Genomic DNA, 25,125 nt, shown 5'->3' with positions numbered 1-25,125 from the left:
GCACACACTTCCGAAAAGATGACATGAATCCAACAAAAAATGATAGAGTCTGCATCGTACATCGCCTTCCCTTTTTCAAATCTGCATAGAGTGACAAGTACGCTTTGTATTAAACGGGAGGAAAACAGGCCTAGAAATAAGGTAGCGGAGCGACAGATGGGGCAGATGAGATGTTGATTTCCTCTTTTCTTTGGCCCTGCAATCAGTCATAATGGAAGGACGCATGCAAAAGCAATGATAAGGTGTGAAAAAAAAACAGACATCATTAGAGGAGCACCAGCAGACGGAGAAAAAGGCAGTGAATATCTCTCCTTTTAGATGTAATCACAGTTTTTTGATTTGACATGTATTTGCATCTTGGATTTCTGTGCATCATGTTTTTCTGTGATTATCACTTCTAACACTTATTCTTATGTGCTGTTTCTCTTTGCAGCTCTATAGAAATTCTGCACAAAGCACACATACTAAACTGCCACAATGGCCCATCCATTTATAAATGTTCCTCCATAGACCATGCATGGATCAATTAAGGAGGCAGTCACTAAGTAAAACATAAATGAAGCCTATGGGAAAGAGATGGATGCCAATTATGCATGGTTCTTGATGTCATCTGAAGGAGAAAAGTGCCAGCATAGCAGGGAAAAAGGAGAAAACTAGAAAAGGCGGGCCATAAAAGAAACATTTATTAATGGCATCCTGGTGGGAGCAGATTGCAGCAATTCCATCTTTTGATGATGCCCTTCAGACTGCATCTTTCCTTCTGAAATGCAATCAACAATACATAACACACATTCTTGGGCTAATAATCTACAATTCATGAGAGATGTACGTAGAAAATGACATACTAGGATAAATCGAGGCTGGCACAGCACAGGACTAGCACTCTTTGGAGGTCACCGTTAAAAAGTCTCGGCCCCTTCATTTTACCTTCGATCTACAAAAAAACATAAAACAGCAAAACCACATTCTAGTTGGACTGGTTTTAAATTGGTGACACCTTTTTTTAATTTGAAATGTTAACAGTTATGGAAATGCTGTGAAATGGAGCTGCTTTCAGAGCGGCCTTGAAAAAGATACGCTGAGCAGAATTACTTTTATCAGATACAAAGAAATTAATACACATTTCAATTTGCCACTCTTACTCTGGAAACACCTCCTCTGATTTAAATATAAATGAGAAATAAACTGATGTCAACACAATCACTGCTGAGACTTTATGATGCCTCCAAAGCTTCAGAGATGGATGCTCACCTCTCCTGTAAACATTACTCTATTTACCAGCTCTTATGGATCACGGAGGATTGATGAAATCTTTAAACTCAAGTCAATAATCGATGACGGCTGACCTCAAAGAGTCGATACGCAACGATTCAATCAAAAGAGCCGTGTTACACTGCCAACATCACAGTCGAACACCGGCTGATGAAACAAGGATTCTAGCTACCATAAACAAGGCCGTCCATAAAGGCGGAAAGGAGAAAGCCTTCAGCAAAACTGGGGGCCAATGGAGGTCAGCAAAATCAGCAAGGACCAATCAGGAGTAAGAGCATCCATCCATCCATCTATCTATCTATCTATCTATCTATCTATCTATCTATCTATCTATCTATCTATCTATCTATCTATCTATCTATCTATCTATCTATCTATCTATCTATCTATCTATCTTCAACACCCATCCACTCACGCTGCACACCGGGACCGGGGGTTAATGCTAGTTTGGTTGCCCCTGGCTACAGGGGGCTGGCTAGCAAGAGCTGAGAATAAGGTTTAGGAATCAGTGGTGTGGAGCCACGTTTCCAAAAAGTTACCCTGTCCTCCACAGCTACATATAAACTACATTTATTACAAATATCATTATCTATAAAGGAGGACGGGGAAAAGCTGAACACTTGGCACACAGATCAGAGAGGCTGAGCAGCCGAGGCTAAGCTAGGCTTAGTTGTGGTAAAAGAGGAAAGGGAGGCTAAGAGAAAACCCGCGAGGGGGCTTGTTGTTAACTGTATGTGCGAGAAAACGCACAATAGCTCTGAAGCAGTAGTGATTAGAAGTGCAAAGAGAATAAAAAACAACCGTAGCTCGATGGACGCTCAGAAAAAGGCAAAAACAGCACAAACAATCAACTTGCATTGCCTACATAGTGGACTCGCCTCCACCAATATGGCAGCTGGCCAGTTAATGGGGCATCTATGTATATTATTTCTATGAGCAACACCAAGGCAGTAGGAAAGAAGAAGTGATGCATTATGCTCATTGTACATCAGCATGTCAGCCATATTTGTGGATGGGGACCTGAGGGGGAGCAAACTGAAGCGAAAACCCCCTGCAATTTAGGAGTTTTATACAAAATCTATACATATTTATCATTTTTCCTGGTTCCATTTTGGAACAAGTGTACCCCAGAAGCCCTGTGAGAGCTAAGAATGGCAATTGGAGCAACAGGGAGGGTTGCAAGTCGAGACAGACATACATCCAGACAGATAGTTCTCCAAATATATTAGTAAGATGTCAGACTTGTGGAGACGGTTAACGGCAGAGGTAAATCGTGCTGTGTGTGTTTCTGCTGAGTGTTGAACCGTTACCGTGGAGTGAAAACACGTTTCAGTTTCTCTTAGGCGGAAGTTCAGCCAGTGAAAAACAGAACAGACTACAGGGTAGCAGTAAAAACAAGGTGTGGAGTTTGACTGTTCTAATCATTCTGTTGTCGACAAAGTGGATTAAGTTTGACTAAAAACAGATGATTTTATAAAGTGAAAGGGACTTGTCCCACCCATGACCATACCTGAACAACTGAAACTTGTCACAAACTTCAACACCTTTAAGAGAGCTACCAAATCCTGGTTAATTCAGCAACAGAGTTGTACTCATGTTTCATTTTCTGTAACATTGGCACCGTTTAATGTGTTTAATTGTCTCTATTATACCCCTTTTTCCCTTTTTAAATCAACTGGTTTAGCTTTTTTGTTTAGCATTAGCTATAAATTGAATGATTTGGGAAAATCTTATTGCGATTTTTTTCCCCCTAATATTGCGATTGCAATTTGATATGCAATTATTTCTTAAGTTCCTCATCTTATGTATTTTCCAACAATATAAATAAAATAAGGATAATATAATATATATATATATAATTTATAATATATTATGGTTTAATAGAAGCCAAGAAAATATAATATATATATATATAATATATAATTTATATAAATAATAAATCAGGATGTTCTCAAGCGTATATTTCCATATTCGGCTGAATGCTCATTTAAATTTTGTTAAGTCTAAAGAGGAGAGAATCCTTAGAAAAGTCAAATTCCTCACAGGTTCATAGCGTCAGCGGATTTGACGTTAGCCCAGTATAATCCTTATAGCATGGCTAACATTACAAGCTAGCGCTGCCAGCCTTCGTTCTTCTTTGCAGATTCATATCGTGCTTTGAGGAAGTTTTCACTTTGGGGGGAAGTCATTTGCGAGTTCAACCCTCGACAGTCTACATGCCATTTTATTTCAATTTACTGCTTTAAAAAAAAAAAAAGTCATACCACGCTGGTCCTACAGCGCGCTAACCACTAAGCCAAGAAGCTTTTCATATTATTATCCGTGAAGTGCAGTGGCCATTCACTGAAGCTACAGCTGCCTCTAGTGGCAGGAGGTTCATTACAGTTTAAAAGACAATTGTAGACCTGGATTTCACACCTGTGTTTATAAAAATGATGGGTAGTTTGTTAACTGACTTGTAAATCCTGCGCTGGCTAATTTGATAAATGAATGTATCCGTTTTAGTGATTCACCGCTCACATCCTTAGCTACAAACACTCTGATACCTGCATGGGACGGCTGTTCTCAGTTGTCTATGTAAACTGTTTCTGTCCCTTACAAACAAACTTTAAATAAATATGCAATGGGTCTGACGCCCATGAGTGAGTAAGGTCTGCCTATTCATTGCTGTCAAGATGGAACTATTTTTCTGTACACCGATGCATGTTGATGCATGATTGGAAACAAAAACGGAAGACTAAATATAGTGAATATCATAACTGTGTACAGATTCTAAACCTGTATGAAAAATCATGGACTACACATGACCATAAATCAGACTTAATGAGGCAGAAAAAGGATGGATCAAGTCCCATCAGAGAATTAACAGTTATTCTCATTCTGAAAGACAAAGCGTTTCATTTCATGGTTTATTTCGGATGTTGTAAAAGTGAGTATGGCTCAGTGAGAGTCAAAAAAAAGACAAAATCTGACCAGTCAGAATTAACCATGTCAGTGGTCAGGAACACCCCTAAGTCGATGTGTGGATGTCCTCCCAGAAATGGAAAAACAGTGACCAGGTCCCTCTGCCCACCCCCCACCCCCCAGAGAGAGTGCAGATGGACGCTGATATATAAGCAAGGAAAGCACACTGAGTGCCTGGTTATGGATAATGTTTTATATCAAAGAGAAAGAGAAGGACAGAAGAAGAGATGAGACCAAACACATCAAATAAAGCTCCAAAGAGAAAAGTGACTTAGACTGCCCAAAAGCAAGCTTTTAGCCGGAATATTCTTAAGAAGAAATAGATTAAGATTCCTGCTGTCAGGCCAAAAGCAGGGGAGTTTTTATTGCTGCCTCTTAGCAGCCCTGTTCAGGAGACATAGCTTGATACATTATAGTTTCTGAGGCCACTTCACCCACTGAGTCAGCGGGGGAAGAAATAATCTCTCTACCACATTTCAAGGCAATGACAATTCATCAGATTTGATTCTGTGTCATCTGCTGAATATTCACTTTGCACAGCCTGAAGTTTCAAAACCTGCACATTTCCCTCCATAAGTTAATACCTGGACAAAAATATTCAACATTTTTGGTGGGCTCCAGCCCTACATGTTAGATTAGAAGGACCATGTGTTTCTTTTTCATGCAGTGGAAGGTATTTTATTTCCAAACATTAAAACAAAAGCTACTTCCACCACAAATGCAGCAGTTCTGGTCAGATAGACTATTTCATTCATGGTTGGATCAGCCCTGCTGTTTGTTCTCAGAAATAATCAGACACAACATAAAGAAGAAAGTTACATAAAGAAGTATTTAGCATGAAGACATGGACTATAGTGCAGACCAAACAAAGAACCGCTTTAATTTGCAATGAAATAGTTTGTTTTCTGATCACAAACTGACCCAACTCAGGAAGCACAGAGCTGTTTTGGATTAAACCAGCTTTTGTAGCCAGATAAAGAAGTGTTAAAAACTGCAGGCAGACCTGGAGGAGAAATATTCCAGAGGCTAGGAACATCCAGCGTCTTCAACACATAAACTTTACCTGTATTTGTATTTATTGCTTTAATTTTGGAGGAATAACGTGATCTGAGGTCAATTAATTAACACAAGCGCTGTCCGTGGTGCTGAAACTGCTAGTACTGTCATGGCTCTGACCCTTCCAGAGGCACAGGTGCTTCTGTATTTGGGAGCACATTCACAGTGCTGAGGAGCACCCTGGTGCTCTAGATCAACCAAACCTACTTATCAACATGACACAAAAAGGGGTAATTCGAAAGCTTTTATTTTTCTATGTACAAACTAGGGATGTGTGCGGTTATCTCTTGTTTTTTACTAAACACAGCCTAAAACTTTAGTCAAATGCCCTTTAGAAACGGTAATGAAGTTGACTGGTACTTGTGGCCAGAGATGTCCATCGCACTTTCCCGGAAATAAACATGAGCAGCTTGGAAAGAAAACAGAAATAAAGATTTAAGTAGGCTGTGGGGGTTAGACTAATGGATTACCACTGAACTGAAGTGATGAGAAACCACTTTAACTACGATAATAATCTGCAGAGGAACAAAGACAGGTGGAGCTACCTGCTAACTTTAGCCGCCCTCTACTCAGCATATCAGCCCCACATCATAAACCAGGTGTGTGTGTGTGTGTATATATATATATATATATATATATATATATATATATATATATATATATATATATTTATTTATTTATTAATTACATCATAGAGAAAAGCTGTCATTTTAATCACTCAAATATAAGAAAGTAGATGTTGCTTCCGTGTGGTCGTCATTATCAGTAGTCACTTGAATATTTATCATAGAATAAAAAACTATTTATGGAATCAAATTTAACGTGATCATTGGTGCATTTTATCCTGAAAACTTACATAGTCCTCGTCAACTTGCATTGCCTAGTTGACTCGCCACCAGCAATATTGCGGCCAGTTAATTAATGGGGAATCTATGTATATTATGTCTATGAGCAACACCAAGGCAGCAGGAAAACAGGAAACAATGTAACTCATGTAACTCATGCACCAGGCCTCTACCCAAATAGCAACCTTCGGTCTTCAAAAATGAAGCCAATGCAGAAGTGCAAAAAATTGCAATACCGCGAGTGTCCACTTGAGGCTGGCTGCAGGAACACCAGAAGTCCCGCACACAACAAATGTTAAAAAGATGTTTTTTACACTAGCAATAAACTGGTTTACAGCCCGGTTCAAAGAATCATACGTGTCTCATGAGCTAATATCTTCGTGTCTTCTCACTGCATTGGGGGTGAATTTTTATTTATCTATTTTTTTCACATTGGTTTAGATTATATTTAGGAAAAACCTCATTACACACTGATTGGCACATCTCATTTGATTGACAGATAGCTTGACAGGCAGACGCTACCTTTCTGTCAACCAGAATGCTAGCTAGCTGACAGGAAGTCGAGCTAGTGGGCGAGCTGTTAGGTTGATCCAAAGTTCAGCTGAGACGGTAATTTCGATATGGAAGCTGAAGCGGACTGGCTTCGGCTTCCATGAGCTCATTTTTTGGTGAAGAAATGTTTATAACTAAGTTCACGATTTCAGTTTGAGAAGAAATCTTTATTATGATCCCAAAAAGGGCCACTAAGCTGTCTTTTTATAATTAGTTAATTTTTCACAAGTTTTTGGATCTTTGTTTTTATTTCCAAACAGTTCCAAAGAGACTGCTGTAGCTGAGCAGTGTTTTGCACACTTAGGGGTTTAAATGGTTCAGTGCCTGTCCAGTCACTGTTTTCACTACATTAATTTGAATACCTGCATTTGGTGTTGAGAAGATCTGCCATGAATTTAGTCATGCATTTTAACATTTAAAATGTTTGAAAAAAATCTAATATTTCAAATTTCAAAGTGTTAATCAGTTACAAAGACTGATGAATCAGACGGCTGTCACAGCGCTGTTTAATGTCTTTCTTTTCAGCCAAAAAGCTTTGTGCTGTTTAGGGGGTATTTGGCTGAAAAAAATGAATTCCAGGGGGAACATCACTGAAAAAACATTGAGAACCACTGTTCTAAATCATAAAAATGAAACACTAAACTAAGATGGACTTAACTTATTTTTTCTGTTTTTATTTAATGTTAACAGATGTTCTCCATTTTTTGTTTGCATTTATTTTTTTTGTTTTGCTCTTTTATTGATTGTTGATTACGTTTAATCCACTTCAGACCGTACCAATTATCTCAGGTTTTAAATAATACAGGATTGGACAAACTGGAACTGTTTTTTTTTTTATTGAGCCGAACCAGTGCAGAAGTTTGACCCAAAACTGAAGTATGAACTGAATCATGCTACACCCCCAAACATCATTAAGTCCATAAACCAAAAGGAGATCTTAACAATGAGATTTGTGATCTGTTGCACCACTAACCAATAGTATTGATCATCATCCCAGCACAGATACCCGCTGTAATTTCAGGCTTCAGGAACTTTTAAGCCTTGTAAGACGAAGATGAAAAGGACAGAAGAGGAGCGAAGGCTCTGAGAAAGAAAGGGAAAAAAAGCCTAAAAGTCGACCTTCGCCATAATTCTCCCTCAGCCTCCCACTGCCCAGAATCTGGTCCAACCAGGTGGACTCTGAGAGCTTTTGTCCAGAAATTGAATGAGAAATGATTACAGTGATAAGCTCAACACCAGTGGGCTGCAAAATGACTATGTGCCAGGCTCCCCCACTCTCAATCACAACTCACATTTTAGCAAGGACTCCAAAAAAGTGTGCTCTGAATCAAAAGAATCCAATGCAATTTTAGGCCCCGGAGATATGGGGACGGCTGCAGCACTGGAAGACCACAGAGTGCTTTTGATTGCAGCATACAGAATGAATGTGTCAGAGGGGCTGTTGACTGAATACACTGATCAGAGAGCAATCTTAAAGAGATGACTGATGCTGACATATTTAGTCTGACAAAAAATGTTGTTAACCAACAGTTTCAATTAACAAAATCCTCTTTCTGTAAATATTATGGTTGATTTTGTTAGTTTTAACATGTTTGAACTGACTTTAGCGACAGTGCATGCATGCACATGCTTTACATTACATGTGCATGCAGATACAGACCACATTTTCTGTCTGTGCAATGAAATAATTTTGTCCACATTTCTGCACACTCTATTGAAGCTCATGGATAAAGACCAAATGTTGCAATACCAACGGAAATCAAAGGGGCCGTCAACAGAGCAGCAAAGCACAACAAAGAAGAAACCTCTGGAAAAAGGTAGAATTTTTGGTGTAACTATAACCGAGAACTAGAAACATATAAATGACGCTAGCTTGTCTGGGCATAAGGAAAAACAACTAAAACATCTTGACAGAGATGAGGCAGCACCTCAATGTCAGCTGGACAGCAGTTAAGAACAGGCGTCAAATAGATTTGATTTCTCACAGAAATTGTTGCAATAACAAATGTTTTTGGTGTACACGTTTATTTCCTTTATGTGCATTGGAACAAGACAAAAAAAATCAGAAGAAAAAAGCTATAATTCACATAATTCGATACACAAAACTCAAAAAATGGGCCAGAAAAAATTCTTGGCACCCTCAACTTAATATTTGGTTGCACACCCTCAGGAAAAAAAATAACTGAAACCAATCACTTCCTATAACCATTAACAAGCTTCTTACACCTCTCTACTGGAATTTTGGACCACTCTTCTTTTGCAAACTGCTCCAGGTCTCTCAGATTTGAAGGGTTCCTTCTTGCAACAGCAATTTTGAGATCTCTCCATACCCGTTCAACGGGATTTAGATCTGGACTCATTGCTGGCCACTTCAGAACTCTCCAGCGCTTTGTCTCCAACCATTTCTTGTTGTTTTTTAAGGTATGTTTCTGGTCATTGTCCTGCTGGAACACCCATGACCTCTGACACAGACCCAGCTTTCTGACACTAGGCCCTATATTGCGGCCCAAAATTGTTGAATAGTCTCCAGATGTCATGATTCCTTGCACACAGTCAAGGCACCCAGTGCCAGAGGCAGCAAAACAACCCCAAAACATCTTTGAACCTCCACCATGTTTGACTGTAGGTACTGTGTTCTTTTCTTTGTAGGCCTCACTCTGTTTTCTGTAAACAGTAGAATGATGTGCTTTTCCAACAAGCTCTACCTTAGTCACATCTGTCCACAAAATGTTCTCCCAGAAGGATTGAGGCTTACTCAGGTACATTTTTGCAAACTCCAGTCTGGCTTTTTTATGTCTCTCTGTCAGCAGTGGGGTTCTCCTTGGTCTCCTGCCATAGTGCTTCATCTCATTCAGATGACCACGTATGGTGCGAGCTGATACTTTTGTACCCTGAGTCTGCAGGACAGCCTGGATTTGTGTGGAAGTTGACTGAGGATATTTATCCACCATTCCAACTATCCTGTGTTGCATTCTTTTGTCAATTTTTCTCTTCCGTCCACGTCCAGGGAGATTAGCCACAGTACCATGGGTTATAAACTTCTTGATTATATTACACACAGTGGACAAAGGAATCTCAAGATCTCTGGAGATGGTCTTGTAACCTTGAGATTGTTCATATTTTTCTGCAATTTTGCTTCTTAAGTCCTCAGACAATTCTGGGTTCTTCTTTCTCTTCTCCATGCTTGGTGTGACACACACAGGCACACAACACAAAGGTTGAGTCAACTTTTAGACATTCTAACTGGCTTCAGGTGTGATTTCTAGATTGCCAGCACCCGTTACTGCCACAGGTGAGTTTAAATGAGCATCACATGCTTGAAATAAAATGATTTACCCACAGTTTTAAAAGGGTGCCAACAATTTTGTCCGTCCCATTTTTGAGTTTTTTGTAAAGTTATGTCAATTTTGTCTTTTTTCTTCTGATTTTTGTGTTGTTCCAATGCACATAAAGGAAATAAACATGTGTACACCAAAAAGATTTGTAATTGCAACAATTTCTGGGAGAAATGGTGTATTTTCTGGAAAAATTCCAGGGGTGCCAATACTTTCATCCATGACTGTACAGTCGTGCACAGGAATGGCATGACGTTAAAGTGGTAACCATGAGTTGTTTGCAGATAACGTCAAGTCAGCAAAAACCTGAAGGTGTAATGCAGGAAGTGAATTCTGCAAAGAAAGTGACAATTAAAATGCCAACATTTTGTGCTGTCTACAGCTGTCAAATCGAGGGAAAAAGAAATCTTGAGCTACTTTTGAGTCCTGAAAGTAGCGACACATTCATGGTAAAATAAGCTCATTGAGAAAGTCACGGAGTAAAAGGCTCAGTCTAAAACAAGGATGGGGGAGTCAGACGCCACATAGGGTCAGTTTTCTTCATATGTTCCAGTTCAGTTCAACACTGTTTGGCACAGTAAACCCTAATAAGAACTGGTCTTTTTACTCCCAAATGGCTCTCCTTTTGTGCTGGTTTGTCTTGTTAATTGTGAATTAACTAACAACAAAACTGACTGACAAAAGTCAAGTCAGCAGTCTTCCCCATGATTATGGCTGTGTACTGAACCAGAGTGAGTGAATGAAGGCTCAGGCAACCTTTGCAAATTGGACTTTTCCACAAGAATCTGAAATTATAAGATCGTGAAATATTGATTTTTGTGAGCTGTAAGCCGTAATCATCAAGATTAAAACAAACATGTCTAGAAACACTCTATATGTGATAAATCTAGAACATATGGAAAAATAACTTTCTAAAGGAAATCCCAGGAAAGAAATTAATTTTTATTTGATATTCTAGTTTTTTAGATGCACATGTTAAGTCTTTAATATGAGCAGTATTATTAATGAAATCTATGTTTCTTTCTTTTCCTTGTATGAGGATGAATCTTCTCTCTCAAATTTGTGAGTGATATCAAATTAAACACATTGAAAGGGAGGTACTATTTGTTTCTGGGTAAATTTGAGTCGGTAGACCTTCTCCGTTAAAGGTCATGTATAAGTTTATATTACTTTCAGAGGATCCCAAAACATGCCTGCGAATTTTGTTGCTGAAAAAAACACTCCAGTATTGGATTTTTGCATGTCTGAAAAATCCCTCTGTTTCAGCCCTGCTCAAGACGAGCTGTTTCTGTGTCTTTAGCTTTAAATTTTAATGAACCGTCTGACTCCGCCCCTCTCAGGAAATGGATGTGGCTTAATGGATGTACCTCTCCTGATCCTCGAGAGAAGGATCAGAAGAGGAGGGTGGAACTTTCTTCCAAGCAGGGAGGGCCAACTGAACCTGGGGGTGGGGCTAACCCCACACATGACATCATGAGGGGAAAATCTGAGAACGGCTTGATTTAGCACATTTTTTCTGAAGGGGGAGAAAGAAAGAGGGGGGATTGATTTTTCTGATTCTTGGGGGGATTGTGGACAGGCCATGGGCACAAATTTTTGCTAGAAAAGCCTGAAAAAGTCTATTTTACATAATATCTGACCTCTAACATCATAGGGGATCTTTGAAAAGGTTGGTGACCACTGGTTTAAAACATACAGCTCTACTTTAACGGGAGCATTAGTGAGCTTTTACTCAAAAAAAGGTCACATAGAAAACCCAGATGGAACAACAGATGGTGTCATGGAGGTTACCTTGGAGGCCAGGGCTTCAGCACTTTCTCTACACGTCCTCTCAATCTCCAGGTTCTCCTGAATGGCACTGACTTCTTCGATGACCATCTGAGAAACTGGGAGGAAACGGAGATGATAAAATCTAAATAAAAGTTAATCCAGCATATCATTTCATGAAAGAAGCAGTGAGAGGGAGCATGTGTTTTTGAGCATTGAATGTGTAATGAAAATGTGTTTGTTTGTTTATTGATGAGTTTTAATGAGAGAAAAGCATTAAGGTCCCATGCCCAAATACTGCTGGCAACGCCCTGTTCCTGGTGAAAACATCCCATCTACTGTATCTATGACCGGGAAAGACAGGGCCTTTAGTGATTGAAAGATTAAAATAAATAACATGCAGAATGTTTTGTATTTTTGGTGAACATTGAATTAAATATTTGCTCTGTGAGAAACAGAGAGTTAAAAACCATAATGCCAAAGCAGATTCACTGCATCTGTCCTGCCAATCAACATCCCTAGCAAGAATGTAAGCTACAGGAAAACTTCTGAAATTCCGTCTGAAGAGGTTTCTCTCTTCTCATATATAAGACTAAGCACGTTTTAAGATGCTTTTATTCAGAATTAGTTTCCAGGGCAGTTATTTCTTTATTAATTCACTTTGCCTTTCTTCAGGTCCTTGTCAAATTTTCTTCCCAAATAAAGAGCCATTATTTACAAAAACTGCTAAAAGAAAAGGGCATTTAATGATTTAAATCACCAGGTTACAGGACGTATCTCTGATCTCACTCTCTGACTCTTGCATGCATTCAGTGTTTGTTTTGTTTCGTGCATACCTTTTTTTTTAAATGTATATAAGGTCATTTTCCTGAGTTCTGAACTTGAACCTCCTAAGACCCTGTGTGCACATGTGAGGACTTGCTCTCCCAAAACAAATTAACCATTATTGGATTTTTTTTTTCTGTATGGATATTTGGGGTTATTTGCTTAGAAATGTAGGGGACATGTTTGAAGAGTTCCATTAGAAGAATTGTAGAAACTGCTTTGAATTTTTGGGGCATTTTCATGGGAATTTGGGAAATGTATTTGTAAATTTTTGTAAATGGGATTGGAAATTTGGGAGTAGGGGTTATCTGTTTAGTTTTTCAGGAATTTTAATGGAAATTTCAGAGAATTTGCTTGGATGTTTCTGTCATTTCCAGAAATTTTGTAGAATCATTTGTAATTTTTTTTTTTTTTTTAGAATTTGGTAAGACATTTTAAGGGGGAATTTGCTTGAAAATTTTCAGGAATTGGCATGGCATTTTCACGGGACATTTCTCTTGGAATGTTTAGGCTTTATGATGAAGTTTCACTGAAAGATCTGAGGACTATGTAAGGAAATTTTGGGTTACATTTTTATGGGATACCTTAAAAATAAAAACATTTTCAACATTTAGGTAATTTCTTTGAAATCTTATAGAACTACTTTAAAATTTGGAAATGAAATTTCCAAGAATTTCCTGTTCATAGAAAGGGCTGATATTTTGACTTATCAGACCTTACTTATCCCAAATAAGTGCGAAAAACTAGAAATGCTTTCCAGACAAAAGCTCAGATCTCAGGAGGATATCTTAAACCACTCCTTCAGGTAGTCTCAATGGGAAATGGCCCATAAAATGAAGAGCAGTTTAAGTTTTATTGATGTGCATTTATTACAGTTCAGTTTTGACGCATCTCTCTTACCTTTCCTCTATAGAATTGGTTCTTACGAAATTTTATAAAACCAAGAAAATTGATCCTTTATGTTCCAAAGTCATGGCTTCCTCTCAAGGCAAAACAGTGATCGCCTTTAATAATCCTCATCTCAGTATTAATCATGATAATCCTGATTATGATTTTTGCCATAATTGAGCAGCTCAACTGCTTAACCCTTTAAAGCCAATTGTATCATATTTTATACACACTTTGCCCTCCAGGGATTATTAATTGAAAGATATGCATAATGCGCAAAAAAGGTGAATTTTTATGGCAATTTTTCTTATTTTTGGATTTCGGTAGAAGGTTAAAAAATATCTCGGTTCCAAAAATGAGAATTTTCTGGCTATTATCATTTTATTTATTATTTGAGCAACGGGCTTTAAGGGGTTAATGGTTATTTAGATGACTGATAATTAGTCGGCAGAGGTCAGGGGTTCGATTCCCTTCTATGGTCACATGTTGATCTGTCCTCTGGTAAGACACTTCACCTCAGAATGTCTCCCACAGCTGTGTCAGTGCCATGTGATGCCCTTTATCAAGTACAAAGTAGTGTTTAATATTCAGGTGTGTTTGTGCTGCTTCCTGGTGTTAGCATCTTAGCAAACAATCCTGAGCCTCCTGAGATCTACTGCATGTGCTGCTGTAGAACTTCACCACTTCTCTCCAAAGTGCACAGACACGCAGACATTGGAAACTTAACCTTCCTTCATTTATACTCCACGATTTTAAATCTGAGGTGGAAAACTGTCACTGTGAGATGAACAAAGATCCAGTCTGCATGCAAATATAAAAGGTCAACACGAGTCTTGGGAGACCAAGTGATGATAACAAGCAGCAGAGCATCTGTAAAAGAGATTTATAACATTAAAGGGATAGTCTGTCATTTTAAAGGTGGGTCGTATGAGGTACCTGGCATTAGTATTGGTATTAGTCTACAGAGATTCTTGAACTTTGCCCTTTTAAGAAGGACAAGCAGGTCGTACCGGCAGCAAAGCTACAGACAGGTTCTTCATGCATTTTATTTTCATTCCCCCAAAAAATGTGTAACATGTGGCAAATAGTTTCATACTGCAAAAAGAAAAAGAGCAGAGGTGATTTTGTGCATCATTCACTCCTTGAATAACCTGGATCATCCACCCTGACAGAGCTGCTTACAGCAGCAGCTCGTATGTCACAGGTGTGCCAAGTTGAAGAGATGAAGTAACTTTTTAATTCAGTCTCTCTGTCTCCAATCTACGGGAGAGGATTAGGGCCACAGGTGAAGGAAAAAATAATGACGGGCACTTAGAGCTCAGCTATTTTTTTCACCATCATGTCTCGTCTGGACTTTTTGTCTTAAAAAGCTTGTAAAACATCAACCCTGAGGTGCACAGTCAAGCTCTATACATCCATTTTTTTCAGGACCACCTGGGCTTTAAGAACATATCTAATATTGTACTGTCACTTTAATTCAAAAAAGTTGTAGCACTCTAAAGACAAAAGAAAAAACAAATCAGAATTTGAAACTCACAGGTTTCTATTGATAACACACAGTAAACATCAGTGACTAAGCCTTTTCTTTGCAAAGACTTGTTCTTGCATCTCTTGGGGACAGAACAGTGAAAAAATAAACATTCTGTGACCAGCGGTTTTCAAAATATCTACATATATACAAAGAAAAAATCCATGTGCTTTTTTGCAGTTAGAGTCATTTGTGCCACTCCTCTAAGCAGTAGAGACACATTTGGACGACTGCCCCTCCCACAATGCATTGCATGGCAACAAACATGGCACTGCCCACTGAAGAAAGCCAAAGTACATGATCCAAAATGGATTAAAAATGGATAAAAAGACGCTTATTATCAGTTGTAACTCTGTAGATTTAATCTCCAAAGACCCCGAAAAGTCACCAAAGTTCCAACGGCGTCCTTTAGGGCTATGGAGACAGTGATGGTAGCAAACAAAGAGCAAAATGGTCAGCTTTGGGAGGAAAAAAGTTTGTATGACTTATGGTTCAAAAGTTATCAACGTTTTTATAAACTGTGTCACGTATTGCTGTATACAACATCACCGTCCTGAGAGACTCCAGAAAGTCAGCCAAGTCCCGGGATCACTAGAAAATGTTCTGTAACAGCTACAAATGCATGGAGGACATGATTAGAAAGGCACAACAGAGAGCTTTCATAAGAAAAAACAAGTTAGAACCTATGAGTTATGGTTTAAACGTTACCAAGTGATTTATAAAGGGGTGTGCCTGCAGCATGGATCCGTGCCGCGTGAGCTCTAAGGGTAAAAGTTGAAACTTACTATTACTAACTGTGGATCTGGAACACCTACAGATATACACAGGTGGCAGACTCCACCTCGATATTTAATGGGAGAGTGAAGGGAGATTGATCACTTGCTTATTGATCATGGACAGCTTGCTGCAAATTAAAAAATGTAAAGCAAAAAAGAAAACTTTGGCACATGTTGTCTATTGGACACTCGGTAACAGTATTGTGTATGATACATGAAGACAATGCACCTGCAAAACGAGATGGACACTTCATTACATTTCAGCATGGAATTTAGAGATACATTTTCACAGTGTATTTTCATTGTTGCTGTCATGCAGCAGCTTCATGCTTCCCTTCAGAAATGCCAGTATTTTTTTTTCCATTGATGTTTATCCCACACACCAAACGCTGACGTCACGGGGTAATTCATGAGTTATCAGAAGTCAACAGGTAGTCCAGTGGTTCTTGACTGCCTATTCTTCAGAACTGTATTTAAAAACAGTGATTCTTTCTCTGATAGCTCATAAACACAGTGTCTAAGATCTGCAGAGGTTTTTAATCCTTTTTTACCCAGGGCACACCTAAGCCAAAATTTTAAGGCACACCAAATCCACATTGATACAAAATCAGCTATTTAAAACATGTTCGAGTAAATTAAGCGTACAGCTTTAGTTCAGGCAGGCCACAGAGTAAAGCACTGCTATATAACTGAGATCAGCTGATCTCACGCAAGCCCTCATCAGCAGATGGCAAGCTGAGTTGCTTTTATGCATGCTAGTTGCTGAACTTTTTGACACTGTCTGACTGAGCAGGCATGCCACACTGAAAGAGATGCTGTAGACCCACTCTACAGCTTAGGACGAATGTACTACAAACAGAAACCAGAGCCCTTAACCTTGTGAAAATCACAACGTCTGTGCACAGCTTCTACATCTCTAGAACCTGGACATGTTTTTTATTCTTTAACAATATGAAGAACTCTGGATAAAGACTACATTTCTCACTGAGTTTCAAAAAAGGGAAACTTGTAACCCTGGAAATAATAGTCTTTCTGGTCCAACTGTTAACTGTTTAAACACCAAGACTCTTTCCTGTGACTTCTTGTACCCATACTTTATTAAATCCGTACGATGTAAAGTCTTTTCATGTGGCTGTAATGACCTCTAATTTTGAATGTGCTGCTTTATATATAACTTTAACTCCAGTTATTAATTATCTAGGGACATACTAACTTCTAGCTAAGGACACGCTGTAGCTTCATCTTTGAATTTGTGCCTTATAGTAAAGAAGTCCACTTATCAGTGGCCTTCCTAATGGGACACCGTTAATGAAACATGAAAACGTGTATTTTAAAGGACTGAATAACTGCACCATCTGAATACAAACTTAAAAAGTCAACTCACGGCCATTCAGCCTGATCAAAATGCCATCAAAGAAACACAGAGCCTGATGAGCAGAGAGCATGATTAGGATTTTTTAAATGAATGGGTGCATACCACTGACTTCTCATTTCATCACGCAGTTAATTGAGATAAGAGTGCCGCAACACTTGACACTGAAGTATATTTCTCCTCGCCTTTGTGTCTGGCATCGAAGAAGCCTCATTGCTGGGTGACCTGTGTGCATCGTTTTGATTGGATTTCAAAAGAAAGTGAACTAAATGTTGTCACCGATGTATCTTTTATTCAGATAATTTACCCTACCTTTTCTTTTTCTTCAACCAGGACTGAGGCGCATTGACTGTCTGCTGAATGCATCCAGGAAACAACTGCAGAAACTAGAACATGAATAAAGACAATGCCTCATAAAAGACCTGGGATTTCTAAGCATTATACATTCGATGTTGCACTGAGCCCAGGGTGAACAGAGACATTTACCTTTAACCTTTTAATTCTTCGTTAAAATGCTGCTGTTACTCAACAGAAACTCTGTGATGGAAAAGAATAAAATGAGAAGGCCAGTAGACTTTTAATCAACAATAAAAAATCTATCAGGTCCATTTATGCAACTGTGGAAGAATACATCCAGCTTCATTCACTGAAATGTTCTTTAGATTTTTTTCATATATTTGTTTTGAATAAAAATTCTTAAAGAAACTTCCATCAGTTTTTTTTTAAATTCTGTTGAATTGGTCTCCCTTGTGCTCTAAAATTGATGAATATCATGTTTTCATAAGCTGGAAGCTTGCGCATGTTTTCCCTGACACAGCTCTTTTATTATTAGAGAAGTTCTGATACCATTTTATCCTTCCTGATACCGAGTACCGGTCCGATACTGGTGTGAACTTTCTGGACTGACTGTGGAGACTAGCAAATTATTTAAGACCTATATCTGACTTAACAAATATAATCATAATGTACAGCATCTCTGTGACCCTGAAGTTGTTTTCTGCTGAGTTTTATTCCTAAATATTAAAATAATAATAACACAAGGGGGCTGCATCACAAGCTTGGCAGCATGGCGTGATTACACAACAGTCTACCATTGGCTGACAGACTCTCACAAAGGGTAATGAATATGACAGTTAGCATGCAAGCTAGCGGTGATATATGATCGCAACTGGATTAAAATGGATAAAAAGGCGTGAAGTATCAGGTATCAGAAAAACTGTCACGCAGTCAACATTCTTTGCTGCTGCAGTGGTACCTTTGGTTCTTCTTTGCTGCTCTAAAGACTGTGGTTCATGCATGCAGTGTTTTCTGGCAGCAAAGATGATTGATTTCCAGTTTATAGCGCTAACATTTAGCATGGCTAAACGAAGCAATATATAAAGTTAAACCAAACAGTATTGGGTCGGTGCATAAACTTGTGTACTCGCCAGTACCAATACCTGCATTTTAAGCAGTATCAGCTGTATTTATGATACTGGTATAGCAATCAGAACAACTCTACCTTTTATGCCCATAAAAGTGCATGAGACTGCAGGGCAGTGTGCAAACACAGAAAGCAAACAACTCCAAGTATCAGAAATATCATAAAATCCAGTATATGAGTCACCCTGTGGTCTGTTTTTAAATACTTCCAGCTGCTCTTTCAGTACCATCTGTTTTTAACATATTAAGAGTGTGGTTCTATTAGCTATAACATGGTAGTTGATCTTTCAGCAAGCACTGATGAGCAAGAATCACAGCCCTGTTGTCATCACTGAGAAGTGTTCTCAGATAAACCAGCACTCCACATGCTTTATTTACTTAACTGTACATTTTCTGTGTTCTTTAGATGCACAGGTATGAGCTAATGAGGGGGAAAAGCGGTTAAAAGAGTCGCATGCCTGTCATCTGTTTTGTTATGTGTTCCGGCATGTTTCAAGCAGTGAAGCCAAAGTAGCCGTCTACATGACACAATAAAATAGGGATGAATTTTCAATCACGCCAGGACTCATTCAGTGTGTGACGGCCAGTGTTGGCTTCAGTTTCATGATGAATAAACCAAATAAAAACAGGAGAAAAGCACCATTTTATACTTGGTACATATGTAGCAGACCCCACCACCTCTCTAGTGTCAGGGTTTAGCTGACCTCATTTTCCTCTGAGAAGAGTTGGTTTCATCAGTTACAAAAAAAATATTTCTGAGTTTGTATTATTACCTTATTAGTATTGTAAATATGAAATTCCTGAGTTTGAATATCTTCAGAAAACAACCTGGTGTGGTTTCATATTGCACTGATCTGTACAAAGTTAAATATAATTTTCAATGGGCTAACACATAGCTAATAAACACAGTTTTCTTTAGAAAGAAGTGTTGTGTATTGCTTTCCACAGTCAACAGGCAATGCATTTTAGTTCTAAGTATGTTGTGAGCAAAATGTATGTACTTGACAGCCAGAAAAAGTACCTCCTGGACAGGGCAAGTAGGAATTTAGATGGGGCAAGTAGATTTGGGAAGCACTTGCCCTGAAGGGCAAGCAGGCAAAACCCTTAACGTCGGACCCTGAATATAATCCAGGTAATGCATATACAATGTTGATCAAACAAACTTTACTTGGCCTACACACATTTGTAAATTAACCCTAAAGATATCTATTTTAAGAGATCGGGCCATCTGTGATCAATTAAGTGTGCACAGTGTCCGCTAGCTCTCGCTCTCCCTCTCTCTCTCCAAACTTGTTCTGTGGTCAGATAAATCAAAGTTCATTTATAATGGACTGAGGCTACACGGAAAACTGTTCTATGATCAATGAATCAAATTACACACAGACGCAATGTCCTGTGGACTAAAGAAGAGAGGGACCAAAATGGGGGATCATGCCTGAGCACAGTAAAAACCAATCGTGCCTTATATGAAAACGCCATGAGTAAACTTCTTTTGTCAGCTGATTAATATGCCTCTATGTTCACTTTCTTTGTGCTGTTTGTGGAGCAGGTAGTGAGCTGTGGGGTTATCAGAGGGTTTTTTAATGAAATTGAAGAAAAAAAAGAACTTTAAGAGCAAAATCACCTGGCAGAGCTGAGGTGAATGGCTGATTTGGTGATGACTGTGGGCTCATTATAAGTGGCACATTTCACATCACACAGCCATTTGATCCATTGTTGGTATGAAAAACATTGATTGGTGCAGCTTCAAATAGGCAGTTAAAAAAATCAGGTATAATTCCGAATCACAGACCGTGATGTTGTTTAAGCTGCAATCACACGTCAGTAGAAAAAAGAACGCCCCTAAAGAATGCCCTAACACTTATCTAATTAAACACTGTGGTTGAGCGAGGAAGAAATTAAGCATTAGTGCCATTGCTGCGGGCAATTCCTTCCCCTAGTGACACCTAATTAAAAACCTGATGAACGACAGCGATGGGCCATACACGTTCCTGCGTCGCCCTCCACATCAGTCATTCAATAGCACTTAGCTGCCAGTTTTCATCCTCGGCCTCTTCTCCGTTCCTCTCCGTCTGTCTCCATAATGCCGTGGCCACACTCAGCACCCTAGGAAAGGACGCCTTGAACTAAATGACATGTTAATTATAATTACTGGTAGCCATGGTAAATAAACAGCGGTGGAAGTGTTGAAAGTGTATGAGCGCGAGTCGACAGGGGGCTCTGACACATCAGAACTGGCAGTCTTAATTGTAAGTTTCGGCCTCCCCATCATCATCACTCCATCTTTCCCCCCTTCTTTTTTGTGCCTGTCGTTTTTCATCGTCCTCTCAGGAAAGACAGTGATTACCCCTGTGCCGACATGCTGCATAATGGTATCAGCGCCGCCAACGGAGCAGTGAATTAAATTGTATCTGCAGCCGCTGTGAAGCCTTGATGAGGGGGGCAGATGCCTTTGTGGTGTTATCATTATAACACAATGGTCATGTTGTCATCAACCTTGCCATCGGCAATTGAAAAGGCATGATTGTGTGTTGGGGGCTTTTTCTCCCGTCCTCCCTCTACCCCCCTCGCCAGCCCTGCCGCCCCATCCCCAGCCGTTTCGTTGTGAATAGGAGCAATTTTCTAAGAGCTATGAAATCACGTAATAGGTCCTAATATGCAGCTGCTTGGCACAGTGAGGCAGCCTCTATTAGCGCGGAAGTCAAACACAATATGTGTTTTGGCTGGAGAATCGCTGAATATATGAGCACAGGCCAGATTTATTCAGATGAAAAGCCACACAACTGTCACCGCTACAAAGACAAACTATTTGCTCCATCCTTTGACATGTGGTGCCCTATTTCAAATTCTGTCTTCACTCAAGTGGTCACAGCAAAGCATTCAACCTGTGGGGTGATAATTTTGGAAAACTGAATGGTGGGCCAATACACACGAAACACATAGTTCAGTGTTTGGAAACAGAGTTGTGATAAAAGCCAGAGCAGAGACACATGCTCTTCTCATGTTTGGATCATGAAGGCAGGCAGGTGTGTTGGATCTCACTGAAAACATCCCAGAGTGTTCGCTGAAATCAACTGATGGTCAGTTTTTTAATCACAATTAATCGCTGACTTATGATGGTTAATTGCAACTGATGGCATTTTAGTCACATGTTTAAATTCAGATTTTTAATGTTTTAGGGCCTTTCAGAGACCCAGCTCAGGATTTACTGCTTTCCTTCCTTATATCATGCAGGGCGATTGTTGGCATGAATCCTGTCTATTAGGCCTGGGCGATATGGCCTAAAAATCATATCACAGTATTTTTCTTGCCTTTGACGATACAGTATCATATCACAGTATTACAAAAATAGAAAGAGATAATGCTTTTTAATCCAAATTCAAGTGTTATTAACCCCTTCTCCCTTTAAAACAAGCCTTTGATTGCATACTCAATTTATCTCTAAGTATAGGAACACAAAAAACATGTTTGTTTTTTTAAGTCTCTCTAGGTTTACTTCTGTCTAACTGCACTCTAAGTTTCGTATTTCATCTCTAACCTGATGAGGTGTGTTAAGCTGCTAATGACTTGAACATGTTTCCTAGTGAAGGCGTTCACAATAACAGCGTTTCAGAAAAATAACAGCTGCGGACTTTTATTTTGGAGTGCTTGACGGAAGTATTGTGGTAGCATTGAGTTAGCTTATCTTTGGCTGCCGTTCAGAAAATACGGCTAGTTTACAGCAGCTTTTCTGTCCCCATTCAACATCGCAGCCTGGATCTTTGACTCACTGTGGACTTGGAAATCAAAGTCATAAGTTAAAATGGACTTTTAAACGGTTGTTGATAAGAGGAAGAGCTGCAGCGCTGGCCTGTGCGACCAGCCAAAGCAGTACTTAGCTACTTAGCTTAGCAGGCAGGCTGACAGAGACAGCACACAGTACCAACTGCAGTACAGCCGTCAGACTTTGAGAGGAAAAAACACGTGTTGTTGCCTGCTAACTCACACTGAGGCAGATACGATGACGTCATTAACAAGCATTATCGCGATTGGTCAGTAGAGACCAAATCTCTACTGTAGGCCAAATTTATATCATTTTTACCGTCTACTGCATACACCGCACACCCCTACTGTCTATGACCAACGTCAACAATGGCGCGATTATTGTATGGTTTTTAATCATTGTTTTACCAGATTATCCTGTGGTGTTTGATATTTTAAAATTGACTTTTCCCCTTTACAACTTGATTGGAGGCACTCCTACTCCAGATTTTGCAAAACAGAGTATTGCAATACCATATAATGCAATATATTGCTATCTATACCGTTTTCTAGCTGATTTAGCATTAGCCTTGGCTTCATTTTTATTGTATTACCCCAGTATTTTATACTCATGTGGCACTCCTTGCAAAACCCCATGTGTCATGTCCATGTTGTTCGTGCACTGCTTGCATTCCTAATGTCCTTTCCCTGGTGCTGCCATTCTGGTTGTACTAACTTTCTCCTGCTGTATGATCATCACCCCAGTTCATATTAGCAGTTATTTATAAATAAAAATCGATACTTGGAAGAAGATTTTTTTCCTCAGCCCTACCGAGAATGCACGACCCAAATTGTTATGTGAAATGAAGTAATAGCCAATCAAGAAACAAGCCGACTCACATTGAAAAAATAGTTGAGATTTTAAAAACCTCTGTGTGTGTGGCAGGCTATAAACCAGGGGTGTCAAACTCAATCACAGCAGGGGCCGGATTCTGGATTTAGGTCTAACCTGAGGGCCTAACAGGGTCAACACTAAATGTAAACTGTCAACCTCATTTTCACCAGCAATGAAAAAAACAGCACTGATGATAAATCATTTAGAAATTCAAAAAAGTGAAAATTATGTTTAAAAATTCAAAATCTGAACAAAAAATGTATTAGTTAAAAAGGTCAGAACATGATATTAAAAATAGAAAAATAATGTTTTTAAAGAGTAAATATATGAGGAGAAAGTTAAAAACACTAGTTTGAAAGTTAAAAAATATTAGATAAGGGAGCTCAGATGGCTGAGTGGTTTAAGGCGCTACCCATATATGCAGGGGGCCCAGGTTTGAATCCAGCCTGTGGCCCTTTACCACATGTCTCTCCCTGCTCTCTTCCCTGTTTCCAAATCTATCCACTGTCCTTCCTCTGTCAAATAAAGGCATGAAAAAGCCCAAAAATAAATCTTAAAAAAAAAATATATATATATATACACACATACATATATTTATCAGATAAAATTTGAAATCATAACTTTAAATCAAAGTATGAATTAAAATGTTAAATTGTGACTCTGATAGGTCAAAATATGAGATTAAAAAGCCAAAGTCAGGGGTTGAAAATGTCAAAATATGAGCTAAAATTATAATCAATGACTTAAAAAGTTAAAAATATGACTCAAGTTTAAAATCATGAATCTAAATGGTCAAAATATGATATAAAAAGTCAAAAGAGACTGTAGCAAGTTCCCCTCCTGGTTAATGTTACTGGCAAAGCATTTAGATAAAGAAATCTTTTGGTTTTAGTCACATTTTAATCATTTTTAATTTGTGCAGTTTGTTCAACAACATGTTGGCCCACCATCTTTTATACGGTTTATCCCGTTGGGGGTTGCGGAGGCTGGAGCCTATCCCAGCTGTCATTGGGCAAGAGGCAGGATACACCCTGGACTGAACGCCGGTCAATCACAGGGCAACATTTTGGTCTAAGTGATGCACCGTCAATACTGATTTGAAATATACTGATGAAGATACTGATCATTGATTTGAAACATCTAACAGCCCTGCACTGACATTTTAATCTACTCGATAAAAATTAAATTACTTTAAGTCTTAGCTTTTACTATCAGAGATCTATTTTAGCTAGTCTTAGCCTTGTCTTTCTCATGGAAAAAGGAAGTTGACTAACACTTTTAGTCAACATGAGTATGAGTTGACAGAAGTTAACACTGCTAGGATAGCACGATAGTGTTGTCCTGTTGGTTTGGTGTTTCCTCATTGCGGGTGTGGGTTTTTTGAGGATTCAGACTCATGTGTGCATTTTCCTACACATTTTTGTTTGCAAAATATGATTAACCCAGACTTAAAAATTAGATTAAATTACTTTGACCTTTCTAAACAATTTTAAGTCCATAGTAATAACGATTCATTAATTATTCCCAGTGTGCTTTGTGGTGAATCAAATGAGGTCAAATAGATGTATTTTATGATGTTAACCTTTAGACTGATCACTTGGCCTGAAACCATGACTGAGGCCTGGTTCAGACTAGATGCATGAGACACACTGCGACATGGATTTTCATGTTGTTAATAAGTCAGGGCTGTCAGATCACACCGAGGGCTCTATTTCTGTAGACCAGGCGCAGGCGCCTGCACCGCACCAACGGGGTGTGTCCAGGGCATTTTGCAATTTTCGTGCACGGCGCAGTCCGGCGCAGCACGGCACACTCACGCCTCCGTCCCTCCCACCGGCGCAAGTGGCAAAGAGGGAGGAGAGAAGGCATGAGTGGGTTTAACACAGC

The 25,125-nt window shown here is 39.1% G+C and overlaps 1 protein-coding gene across 1 annotated transcript in view; it reads right to left on the bottom strand.

Annotated features, from left to right (window-relative positions):
• The window catches only part of shtn1 (shootin 1), a 78,417-nt gene that overhangs the window by 40,490 nt on the left and 12,802 nt on the right, over positions 1–25,125 (bottom strand). Inside the window, exon 4 of the mRNA XM_041790045.1 lies at positions 11,816–11,910. Coding sequence (XP_041645979.1) covers positions 11,816–11,910 — 95 coding nt within the window. The remainder of the gene's footprint in view (positions 1–11,815; positions 11,911–25,125) is intronic.

The sequence above is a fragment of the Cheilinus undulatus genome, linkage group 6 (assembly GCF_018320785.1).
Source record: "Cheilinus undulatus linkage group 6, ASM1832078v1, whole genome shotgun sequence".
Taxonomy (NCBI): domain Eukaryota; kingdom Metazoa; phylum Chordata; class Actinopteri; order Labriformes; family Labridae; genus Cheilinus; species Cheilinus undulatus.
The sequence above is the reverse complement of the archived record's forward strand: the minus strand, read 5'-3'. Positions and strand labels throughout refer to the sequence as shown.